At 34.8% G+C, this 13,237-nt stretch overlaps 1 protein-coding gene across 5 annotated transcripts in view; it reads right to left on the bottom strand.

Annotated features, from left to right (window-relative positions):
• Positions 1–13,237, bottom strand: part of LOC128520391 (E3 ubiquitin-protein ligase HECW1) — a 97,001-nt gene that overhangs the window by 73,647 nt on the left and 10,117 nt on the right. For 2 of the 5 annotated variants that reach the window (XM_053494611.1, XM_053494614.1), the window contains exons 2-5: positions 8,164–8,221; positions 5,144–5,450; positions 4,909–5,016; positions 168–262 (exon numbers count right to left, since the gene is read on the bottom strand). In XM_053494611.1, the coding sequence (XP_053350586.1) occupies positions 168–262; positions 4,909–5,016; positions 5,144–5,450; positions 8,164–8,190 (537 nt within the window). In that variant the 5' untranslated portion in view covers positions 8,191–8,221. Of the gene's footprint in view, positions 1–167; positions 263–4,908; positions 5,017–5,143; positions 5,451–8,163; positions 8,297–13,237 lie in introns of those variants that run through there. The other 3 variants (XM_053494610.1, XM_053494613.1, XM_053494612.1) reach the window with 2 other exon arrangements.

Raw genomic sequence — 13,237 nt, 5'->3', positions numbered from 1 at the left:
AAGCATGGGCTTTGAATGTGAATATGAATTGTTAGCACTTTGTGGATTTCTGGCTTTTTCCACAAAGCCCCTAGCATTATTGACCCATGTGGCATCATTTGTCATCCTTTATAAGGGCCCCAGACAACAGCGAATGTGTGTGTTTGTGTGTGTGTGTGTGTACTCACAATAGCAAAAGGGTTTCTCACAGTCACACAGAGGGTGGTGGCTCTCAGTGCTCCGCTCACTCCATGGTAATACTTGAAGCAGATCTTGGTTTCGACTGTATAATATAAAGAAATAAAATAAGGGGAAATATTATATTTTGCCATTAGACTGGTGGCTATGGCATCATTATTACTGACTCCTCCCCAAAACTGATGCCATCCCACAGCCACACAACCCTCATTGTCAATTTTAGGTACCAAAAAAATGGAAGATGCTAAAAGGGAATCTGTTTTATTCATACCTAATGACACAAATATAACATGACTAGTCTGTAAGTGTCATTTATTATATATAATTCTGAAGTTAAGAAAGTTTCTTAGGTTGTATATAAAAGCCAGACCTCTAGCTATCATTAGACAGTCTAGTAATTTTCTTTACTCAACAGGGTCTAGAATTGCAAGCCTTCACAAGTGAGTGACACCGCAAACGACTGTAAATTAATATATTTTCATGAAGTATGACAAGGCAGATTTAGCTCAAGAGTATTTTCCTTTTTTGACACTTACCCCTTAAACCAATCCTCTTAAACAACTCAAAGTGACAAAGTGCTCTCAGAGTGACTGATTAAACTGGTGCACACAAGAACCTTAAACAAAATACAGTAGAAGTTAAAAGTTTGGACACAAGTTTATATTTATTTTCTAAAACAATACTGGGTTTATGGCGTTATGAAGGCTTTACCTAGTAAGTAGCAGAGACTTCTCAATATCAACTGTTCAAAGGAGATTATTACATACTGTTTTTGGAAAAAAATATAGAAGAAAAATCAAAAAAAGATCATGGAATTAGAAAGTGTGTCCAAACTTTTAACTGGTGGCGTATGTTTCTAAGAGTGATATATATGCACTCATTACGAGTAATGTACAGTAAAGCAAACCTATTGAAAAGGACATCAATCTTCCCAATATCATTCAACTGAAAACCTGTTAAAAGTGTATCCAAGGTTAACAAGACAAATCATTAGAAAAAAAAAAACAGAAAAACAAAAAAAAAATCTTGGTAAAGCAAGATTCATGTTATTTGCAAGAAAAAAAGATTTCACATGCCTCAGCACCTCATTTAAGTGGTGTCGTTTTCCTGGATTGTGTCGCCAATGTTGACACATGCATCACGCAAAGAAATACTAGCTTGGAACCATCTGACAAGTAATTATTCATGAAACTCTGCATCCTGTCACCACTTTAGAAAATTAAACAATGAGAAAATAGAAGGTTTTTTACCCTGTTATTTATGCGAGAATCAGCTATAATAGCCCACATGGACAACATCCTTTAGCATCCTTATAAAACATCATATTGTTTATTTCCACTTAGAGTTACATAAGTTTTTGCCTGAGATCTTGATTCCTTTATCTCCCAGAAAATAAATAAATAAATAAAACCGCTTTCACAATTTAAGCCTGATGAATATTGGAATTCTTATCCTGGAACATGCCAGTACCAACATGGAAGAAAAAAAAAATCCATTGATGAGCGATTAGTACATTCAGGTCATTAGCTGACTTACTGTAATTTTATTGCCTATGAGGTTGCTTGTACAGTGGGCACTATGCATGATGGATTATGCACATCTCTCCTTTCCCTGGTATACCCTTTACTCTGGAAAAAGTTTAATTTGGACTCCGAAAACCACATGGCGTTGTTGCATGCTCAAAAGTTCAATCTTGATATAAGGCCAATTATCTACCCCTCCAAATAACAGTAAGATCTTTTTGCATGAACAGATGATACGTCGTTCACATTTTCGTAAGAAATGAGAAGCTACTTATATATTCGTATATATCGCTACATATATATTCGGTTGAAGACTCTTAAATGTGCGCTTATGGTGTCACAGTGGTGTAGTGGTTAGCACTGTCTCCTTGCACCGCCAGGGTCCAGGTTCAATTCCCACCTTGAGGTCTGTGTGCATGGAGTTTGCATGTTCTCCCTGTGCTTGGTGGGTTTCCTCCAAGTACTGCTGTTTAATTTGGGAACGCCAATTAACAGGTTGGGCCAATTGGCGTTCACAAATTGAACAAATGTTAACCAAAGGTCCTACCACAGTTATAAAAATGGAAATAAATACAATGGTCACCACTTGCCTCCAGTGGTGACCATTGGCTGCCACGGTCCCTCGTTAGACTACAGAGGTTCCTAGATGGATGAATAGAAATGTGTACTTATTTTAATCCAAATGGTGACCTTTTTTTTTTGTCTGAGCAGTGTATTTTATAAACTTGTGTAATATATATGTTTATGGTTTCATGTCATATTTATTTTAAGTGTAAACCCATAATGAAACATATAGGGGGAAAAACATCTGCTTACTAAGTGGAAAGTAAAACGCAACCATATACTCAAAAGTGTCCTTACTGTAGATAGCAGATAAGACCGCAGCTTGCAAGTTCAAGTGGTCAGCTAAATGTACTATACACTGTATAGCAGAAGGAACAAAACATTTATTTCCTCCATAAGAAGATCTATTTTTAGCATGACAAAAAATAAGCGGTTCAGCAACTGATCATATGGCTTCTACTCAGCCATGATCTTAACATTATTAAGATTGTAAAGGACCGATAGTATTCTTTTATTTATTTATTTATTTAGTTAGTTAGTTAGCTAGTTATTTTTCTAAATCAACCCTGTGTTCTTCAGAACTCCTTTATATTTGTCAAGACTTGGACAGTACCGTATACAGCAATGGCTGGTTATGATATTAGATGAGTAGACTAAAATCTAATATCTAATTATAGCTTAATGTTTATATAGCAGCCACTGAGCAAACCATTATAATCATGAGGGCTTACTGATGGCATGTGGTGATATAAGTCATAAAACTATTAGACGCACTTTTTAAGTACATAATGTCCTACTAGTTTCTTTCAGTAATCAAATATGGTAAACATAAAAACTGTTACCCTTTCATTAAAAACACAAAAAAAAAACGTACTGTTTTTTTTTGCCTTGTTTGTTTTGTCTAATTATTACTTTCATTCTGGTGTGTGCTTAGTCTATCTACTTTGTCCTGCAAAGATGATATTAAGGGAGATACTATAATAGAGCAAATAATCCACTTTATTCACATTCACGGCCACCGTAATTCTGAAGTCACTGCTAAGGGTGTGTTACTGATGCGTTAGCATCATCAGCCCAAAATAAAATCACATTTAGAAAGCCTTTTACTTAGTGCAATAATCTGACACAACAGTCACTAATAGACTTTATAAATTTACTTTACAGTCTGGGCTGGAAAAAATTAAGCCCTAGCCTTACTCCTTTATCACCTTCTGCATAAACAAATCCCAAATAATCTATTTTATATTACATGCTTATACGGTTAATAACTTCAATTAATCTGATGTGAATGCCAAATTTTAAACCTTATATTGATGTCTTCTATCCTGTTAACACAGATGGAAATCCCTACTAGTTCATTTATATTAGCTGCACAAAAGTGTTCTAAAAATGCTCACAGATTTCTAAAGATATCTCTTTGTGTAGATACTATGCTTTCTAAAAATGGTAAGGACTCAATGATAATTCATAGCACACTGCGCACACAAGCTTCTTACTGAGCAGCCCACATCTGGTTCACTGTCTCCTGATAAATGAAGAACAATTTCCTGTTTGAACCATTTACGGTTAGCACTTAGAAGGGTCATGGCAACAGATAGCTGCCACAGATGAAGACATGATAATGCAATAATCTGTCTTAATATAGATTTAACTTTAGCCTTTAAGCTCTCTAGATACAACAATTATGGATTTTGGCATCACTGCAAAATCCTTTCTGCTTGTGGGTTTAGTAGATATCGGCTCGATTGTTTTATATGGGGTATGGCACACATGTATTCTTACATCACTTTAAGGCAGCATCATGGAAGTCTTACATGGTGAAGAAATGACTACTTTCACAGAATCCAGATATTTTATTAAATAAAATTCTGTAATAACTTTAAATTAGGACATTCCATTCACTTCCTTTATAATACAGTGATCATATATTGCGCAGGAAAATTTTTTTTAGGAAAGCTTTAGGTGTTTGAAAAGAGGTGCAGGTACATCGAAGTGTGAACAAATCAGACTGCAGCCTTCAAGATTCTTTATCTTGTGTCCAGAGAATTGTGAATAGCAAAACAGAATAAACTGCATATAAATAAATAAATCTAGTACAACTGCTAAAATTTACAAAAGGTAATATTTTTATTTTATTTTATATGCCTTAAGGACTCATGCAGTGATATCACTTAATATGAAAAAAAAAATATATATATATATATAATGAGGCAAGGGGTACTATCCATAGCACTATCAGGAATAGGCAATAATAATTTACACTGTGGCTACTTAAAATGTAAAAAAAGACCCACCCCACCCATTAAAAAAAATTAATAAATAAAGGAAGGAAGAAACAAAAAATATTCATACTTTTTTTGCATAATATGACACTATGACTCTAAGATGAAAGAAAGAAAGTCCACATTTTGACATTATATAACAACACTTATAGTATTAGGTCATAGATATATTATGATAAGGTCTGACAGTAAAATATGCTTTAACCTTGAAGTCAAATCCATTTGTTTTTACATAAATTCTGTGTATATGTTTCATCTTTCTGCCTTTGGGTCAATACCAAATTGCTAAAAAAAGATATCTCTCTCAATGAGCTGTGAGATGACTAATGGAATGAGCGAAAGAAAGATCAGGGAATACCTACACTCCATAAAGTATGAGCTGGCATCAATCTTCCAAACAATCTGCCCTTTATGAGATCCATTTACCCCACGGTTCTTGTAGTCCAAAAAGTTCTCTGCGAGAACCTCATCTGTAGAAAAAGAGAAAGTGCTTTTTTATCCTTCACAGCAACCTTTCCAAAAAATACAGTACATCTCATTTTATCATTCTGGTACAGATCGTTTTGTTTGTTTTGTACCGATTATCTGAAAACTCACCGATCAGGTACATGCCGATCCAGTCTCCGGCATCCACTTCCTCCTTGATGTCCCAGCAGAGGAGGATGCCCTGCGGCTGGCCGATGCTGTAAATTGAGGAGCTGACTGTGAGCGTGGAGCGGCTGTGGGTCGACACCAGGTCTGGGTCACTAGAGGATCGTGGCAGGGTTAAGGAGTTGCTGGGATCGATGGGAGGGCATTGCTCAGCCGTGAAGCTGTAGCGCGCCCTGCTTTTACACCGACGATGGCTTTGGGAGCTCCGGGGTGGCGAGGACATAGCAGTCAGGAACCTGCTCTGGTACAGGTTCTGCAGAAGAAAAAAAAAACAGAAATATATAGAAGTGAATTAAAACTTAAGTCCATGTCTAAAGGGTCTTTAGTGCAGATTGCATTTATAGATGTGTGTGTACAGTAAGTGAGTGTGTGTGTGTGTGTGTGAGAGAGAGAAAGAGAGAGAGAGAGAGAGAAGTGAAATGAAATGAAAGACATTTTCAGTATCTTCAAGCTACTTACAGTACAGTATATGGTATCAATTATTACAGGCCATTTAGACTTACTGTGTGCCCACAGATCTAATGCACGGCTTTATGGGGATGAAGTTACTTTTAGCATGGCTTTGTCTTTGTCTATGTTAATGTAATCGGCTCAGACAATTAGGCACATCACTTAGTGATATTTTAGAGCCTGTGATCATTAGGAATAAGAAACATAGGCAGAACAGAACTGCTAGTACCGACTGCCTGCATCATATTACCAGAGTAAAGCCTGTTGACAGCATGGCATATTTCAATGAATGAGAATGTGAAACCCTATCCAGCAATAAATTATTCATGGAAGATGAAAGTACAGTATGCCTTTATGTTTTATATGTTTTAAAAATGTAGGATGGTTGTCAGGAATTTTCTCATATTTTAATCATTTGTACAGTAGGTAGCACAGTGGGTAGAGTGGCCAACATGTACAGTACCAGTTAAAAGTTTGGACATACAGTACCTTCTAATTCAAAATTTTAAAACAATACTAGAACAGATCTGGAGATTTCCAAACTATAAAATAACCCATATGGCATTAGGTAATTACGAAATAACAAAAAGAGTCAACTTTTATTTTAAGACGTGAGGGTCGGCTGTTCTGGAACAGTTTTTGCAAGAACAGTATTGTGCCAAGTGCATTTCCAAACCCAGAAAGCACCATGAAGAACCTGGCTCTCAGGAAGACCTTCCCAGGAAAGCAAGACCAAAACTTACCTCTGCTACAGAGGTGAAGTTCATTTAGAGTTACCAGCCTTAAAAATCACCTCAGATAGGCTTTACAGAGTATAAGTATCAGAAACATCCTAACATTAACTGTTTAAAAGATATTATTGCATATTTCGGATGCCTTTAGCATTGTTTTACGATGTGGATAAAAAGAATCAAAACCATGGAATTAAAATGTGTCCAAACTTTTAACTGGTAGTGAAAGCTACTACAGTAACTTGGGTTAGTAATTCCTAAATTGTCATGACTTTTCTAGTACTTACTGATTAGAGTCTTCTTAACATTTATTACTTTTTTTTACTAGGTTATTTGGTTATATTACCGTCACTGATATTAAGAATCCATCCATCAGTTCATCTAGGAACCGCTGTAGTCCAATCAACGCTGTAGACCGTCGAGGCCAATGGTGACCACTGTATTAATTCCTGTTCTTTCGATCGTGGCAGGACGTCCGGTCATCATTTACACGCATTTACACACTATAGGCAATTTGGGAACGCTATTAGCCTAATCTGTGGGAGGAAACAGAAGTCCCCGGAGGAAACCCACCAAGCGCAGGAGAGAAAATGCAAACTCCATGCACACAGACCGCAGACGAAAATCGAACCTGGACCCTGGAGGTGCAAGGCGACAGTACTAACCAATGCTGCTGATATTAAGAATGATTAGGGAGAAAATTCCTGCACACCCTGGTCTCCCAAACATGAAACATGGAACAAAAAGCATTTATACAGTACATACTGTATAAATACTTATATAAATAACTTATATATAAACTTATATAATTTATATATAAACTTATATAAATCCATTATTTGCTTATCCTGAACAGGGTCACCCACAGGGTACACAAACACACTTACACGCACATTCACACACTATGGGCAATTTTCAGAAAGCTCATTAACCTAATCTGCATGCATTTGGTGACCACATACTGTTACCTTTAGCCATATAGCGTATTTGGTTATATTGTGTCTGATTAAGGCTTAAAATTTATTTTTTACAGAACTGTTGTAGTTGTTGTATGTTGTTGTAGTGACTATAGGCGTGGATATAATTACAAATCACAGCTGTGAAGATAATTATTATAATAGCATAGTATAGTGAGATTTTGTATTCATTTATGTAAATACATAACCATACTCATATGAACAATGTACGAATATAAGATAAGTAAATATTATATTTATGTAGGTAAATATTAAAAGGTATTTTAAACTTCACAGAATTTTCCTTTTAGAATAATATGTGAACATGCAAATGAACAGTATTTGCATCACTAAAAAGAAAACGTATTTGAATGATTTCCAAAAATATGGTGGTTATGAAAAATCTGTGGTTTACTTACATCACCTTTAGAACATGATGAAATTTTGTCATGACATTCACAAACTTTGGTACTGATGTGAGAGTTTGACATTTATTAGACTTTCCTTAAAATTAGGGCAAATCTGCAGAGCAAAGGAACATGTGGGTTGGTGCAAATGATGCCTTGTGCAAAAAGACAAGGAAAAAAAGAAATGTCATCTGAAAAAGCAGACAGGGTGAAATGATTACAGATAATGACACAGCTGAGGACACAGAACATCCATAGCACTTACTGCCCTAATATAAAAACACTAATTGCACACGCTCTCAAATACATTGCACTCGATGCTGAAATGACGACGCACTGAGCCTTGATTGACACAAAAAGTGGTTGTAGTGTGAAATCTGGATGAAGAGGATGAAGCTGATATCTTGTAAAAGGACACTGACCTTAACACCACACAGGTGCAGCAGCATAATGACACGCCAACTGAAAGCACATCAAATCCTGAAGAGAGGGTCAAGAGGTTACTGATGCACAGCTTCCCACTCCACCATACTGTACACACGTCTGATGTCTTTTTACTCACATTTTTATTGTATTTCCCAAAATATAGTTTCCAGGAAAATGGTTTGTTACATTACTAGAAAAAAGACACTTTACTCATTATGAACACTGAGATGTAGGGAACTTAGAGGGTATTCAACTAAAAATATAATAAAACTAATAAATAATATCCTGACAACTAAGAGTCTGTATCGTGAAAAAAAAAAAACACAATTCAAGTCTAAAACATACCAGCAACAACAAAATTTTGTTAATGTCATTATTTTATTCTTATTTCATGTTTTATAATCCTAATTTAAATATTTTCATATTTTGCTCATTTATTTTAATTATTATATTCTTATTTTATATTCTTTATTTAGAATACTCTATTTTTCTTAAAAAAAAAATTATGTCATAGGTCATGCGGGTGTATGACCGTGTATGTGACGAATAAAATAAAAATTTAAACAGTCAGTTGTTCTTTCAAAAGACATGAAGGTCAGCCTTTCTGAAACAGTTCTTGCAAGAACAGTATTGTCAAGTGCATTTGCAAAACCCATCACACACTATGATGAAACTGGCGCTCATGAAGACCATCCCAGAAAGGCAACATTAACTGTTCAAGGAAGATTATTGCATATTTTGGATGCCTTCAGTATCGCTTCACAATGTAAAAAGAAATAAAATCCCAAACGTTTAAGCGGTAGTGTACTGATTATGAAAATGAATATGATGGAAATATTGGGATCCCCACTGGTCTTTTTCTGGGACAGAATGATTGTACAACATACATCTTTGAGAAGACAGCCCCAAGAATTTGGAGCACAAGATTTAATTTGTTAATGGTTTTTAAATAAACAAAGGGTCAATATTATACATTCAGGGTCAAAACTTTACTCATAGCAAACCCAAAATGTGTCCCTTAGCAAGTTTCACCTTCTTTTTAGTATCAACACGCTTTTGACAGAATTCTTGGTTGGATATTTGATTAATTTTTTGGCCAGTAGTGAAAACGTTTAATAATTGGTTGGTTTTCTGGTGCAGATCTGATTTTTCACTGCATATTTGACAATTTTTTCTTTATGGTTTAGGAACCAAGAGATTAAAATTGGCCTGCTTTATCAGTTCCATAACCCAGATTTTATGGTTAGTGACTTGCTAGAACGCTGAATTTTGTCCAAGTTTAACTATTTAGCTACAAGGTTTTACGTCTTGCTGATGTTTTGAGGTTATGCTGAGGAATTTTGGGTAGTCCTCTTTTTTTATTATTTTAATCCACTGTGTGCAATGCACCAGTTGCATTTGCAGCAATACACACCAAAGTATTATGCTACCACCACCATGCTTAACAGTTAGTACAGCGTTCTTGGGATTGAATAACTAACTGGAGACATTATTGACTTGTGTAAGGCTACCCTTCTCTTTCTCAGATTTGTACTGAGCTCCTTAGACTGTACTGCAGCTCCTTGGGCTATTATATTTTGGTCAATCCAACGAGTGCTATCAAACAAACCCTTTCTAAGATACCAGCTGTGGTCAGCCATGATCACTAACAAGACATTGAGCCTAGGATTTAAAGCGTAAAAAAAACTTAAATAAAAAGTAATTGAGCTTCTTTTACTGTAGCAGCACTAAATTAATAATCTTAGAGAGTGTACATGTATTTTTTTGAAAAGTATGTATAATTTGGAGCCTGTGTTGATTTCAGAAAACCTAAATTAAATGACCCCTGTGCTCTAAACTCTTGGAGTTTTCTGTTAATAAAAGTTATACAATCATTCCGCACAAGAAAAAGAAATATATACTGTAACATCACAATATTGCTATGACATTTATTTTCATGATAAGTGTATGTAAACTTCTGCCTGTAACTGCATACAGTATATTTTGTAGGTTGGTAGGCTTTTCTAATATAATGACGCAAATACTAAAACAATGCTTTAAAACCCGGCAAAAATAGCATCATTAAGATTATTGGATCATGGTATACAAATGTGTCCCAATATGTAGTAATTTTCTCTCAGTTACTGTATGCTTCCTGTATTCAATTATGCATTGCATACTCATTTAAAGTCTTTTGTATATTGATATACAGTACTACCATCAACTGAAAAAAGTAACTTAATACACCACATAAAAAAACAAGGCACTGATAACTGCATAACTTTAGCTGATGCTATTCCTTATCAATTATTCCTTATTCCTTAATTCCTTAATATCAATAATTCCTTTATTCCTTCAAGTTAATAATAATAATAATAAGAATAATAATAATAAGAAGAATATTTTAATTCAATTTCATTGTAGGTGTAAAAATCAGTAAGCATGGTCATGCGCTGAAATCACTGATGCATGTACAGAGAAATAAAAGGGACTCTAAAAAAATAGTTGGTTAGAAAATATTCAACTGAATATGTTTAATTATACTAACAAGAAAACAATAATAAAATGCCATAATTAGATCCACTCAAGTCCTCATTATATATATAGGACTGTAAGCACTTTAGTTTCACAACGAATAGAAAAAATAAAGATCCATTATATAAAGAATGTTTCCTATTAGTATTTAAATTTTAACTTTTTAAGGTGCATTATTAAAATATAACATTTTGGAATGTTGCTTTTTTATTGTAAATAACCATACAAGGAAGAATACTGGCTACATGGTCCCCAACATGGGGGTCCACCCAAATATTGACTTACAATATAATTCAAAACTCAAAGTCTCCAGAGAAAACTATGTAAAAAGCACAATTTAATCTTTCGTTGTGAGGGCGGTGATCGGCTTTTCTTGGAAACAGGGGTTCTTCAATAAAAAAAAAGGCTGGAAATCACCCCTCTAAAGGATCTTTTAGTCCATCTTTAAGTGTTCCTACCAATGCTCAATATCCAAACAACTATGCAATGAAACAATAAGATGCTGATTGTTTGAATCAGTAGACTTGCACTACGTAAAAGTTGTAATACGTACTGTACACTCACTACATCTAAAACAAGCATTACTAAATTTGGGCTTGTGGCTCTTTCATAGCTTCAGCTTGAATGGAAACTCCATCTCTGACTGGACAGATTTACGGATAAAGAAACCGACACATCAGATTGGATCTCAGCGATGTCCGAGAAAATGTACTCCACTATAACGTTTCAGCTTCTGAGAGCCGACAAAAGTATTCTGCTACTCTTAGCTTTGTCTCACTCCTCCATTTAAGTGCATTAAGTGTTAGATGAGATTCTGTGCTCGTGAGAATTCAGATAAAGCCTGGACACTTTTCCACTAGTCAGTTCTGAGAACAGGGCTGGATTCCTCCCAACTGTGATATTGCTGTAACTGAGCTATTATCAGTGTAGACACTCAGTACTGATTAATGTACAAATAAACAGATGAGCAATAGTTTATAGCCCCCCTTCTTAGGGACAGAAGAACGACTCTTGAGACGAGGAAATAACAAAGTGTTAGTAACATGATAACAGTTTAATAATGAACCATTAAGAAATGTAATTATGTTATAACGAGCCTTAAAGAATTGATAACAAAACCGTACCGCCACTATCGACATAAAGTGAAATTAAAATGGCGCTACTGACTATTACAAATTATTACTGATATGTTAATAATATTATAACAATCTCATATCGTCCCGTTAATGGATAGGGGCAGACCTAAAAACGTAGAAGGAATAGGACATACAGTATGTTCCATAGCCCGCCTGCACTCTCTCACATACACACACTGCTTTATATATTCAAGATATTTATTTTTCTCTTTTCTTCCATACCTTTTTATCAATAATTACTCTTCTTTGATGGTACTTTCTCCATTATTATTATTATTATTATTATTATTATTATTACCTTTGCGTTTTGCATTCCTCATTCATTATGTTTTACCTTCAGTGTCACTGTTTTTTTGACTTCACAGTTAAATGCATGTATCTATAATCTATTTATTTCAGTTTTTATTTTGTGACTTGATTCTGAGCTTTGGCAGTACTAGTGTATGCGGCAGCCATCATACATTACACATAAGATGTTTGCACAAAACTAATGCCCTTATTTTCAAAATCTCACTTTTTGAAGCTTTTCTGAAAAGTTGCCAGCTATGCCCCATCCACTTTAGAAATAAAAATTATATGATAAATTTGTCATCAGACTTTATTATGAAATTAACAGAAACACAGACATTTTAGATTTAAACATTTCTATTGTGGGTCGGACTTTAACATGTAATATATCGTGTTTAATCGTCATTATTATTTTTTTTAAATATCAGTTTTAAGCCTCCACCTACATTTTATAAGGATTTTTGGCTGCCGAATGCTGCTGAACAGGTAAGGTGATAACAACTTTATAATTGTGCAATTACAGCTCGATATCGATTATTGAGGTGTTAATGTTGGGAGGGGGCAAATGAAATTTTTGAACATGCTCCAGATTCCTTCCGGACACTAATGCCACTAACAAACATTCACACAGAGCCCTAAAGAGGATGTAAGCAGCTGTTACAGTCCTCTTCCAAGCTCTCCAGAGGTGGTAATGAACATGCATTGTTGTAGATTCGGAAGCAAATTCGTTTTAGTGGAATACAGTTATTTGATATTAATACAATATATTTAAGTAAGCATTATTTGATATAATTATAATTCAGTATTAAACTTATGGAAACACATAAAGAAGGTCCTATTTGTGTGGCACTCTATGAACACCAATTAGATGCCACTGTGGCTGAATTCTGGTAAATTGCAGACAAAAAAATGGTTTTAATCAGAATTGGGAATTGTTGGCTATAGGCTAAGATAATAAGTTAAATAAAGAAAAAAAAAAAACACAAATATTGAAAATTGCAATGCCCAAAAAATCTAATTGACTCCAACTGACAGTCTGCTAATGATTCACAGCTCTACTAGGATGGATACGTGATTTTCTTACAAAGTAAATGTCATGCTTTTATCATGTTTGGCTGACTACATGATGTAC

The sequence above is a fragment of the Clarias gariepinus genome, chromosome 4 (assembly GCF_024256425.1).
Source record: "Clarias gariepinus isolate MV-2021 ecotype Netherlands chromosome 4, CGAR_prim_01v2, whole genome shotgun sequence".
Taxonomy (NCBI): domain Eukaryota; kingdom Metazoa; phylum Chordata; class Actinopteri; order Siluriformes; family Clariidae; genus Clarias; species Clarias gariepinus.
This window is presented reverse-complemented; position numbering and strand designations above follow the sequence as displayed.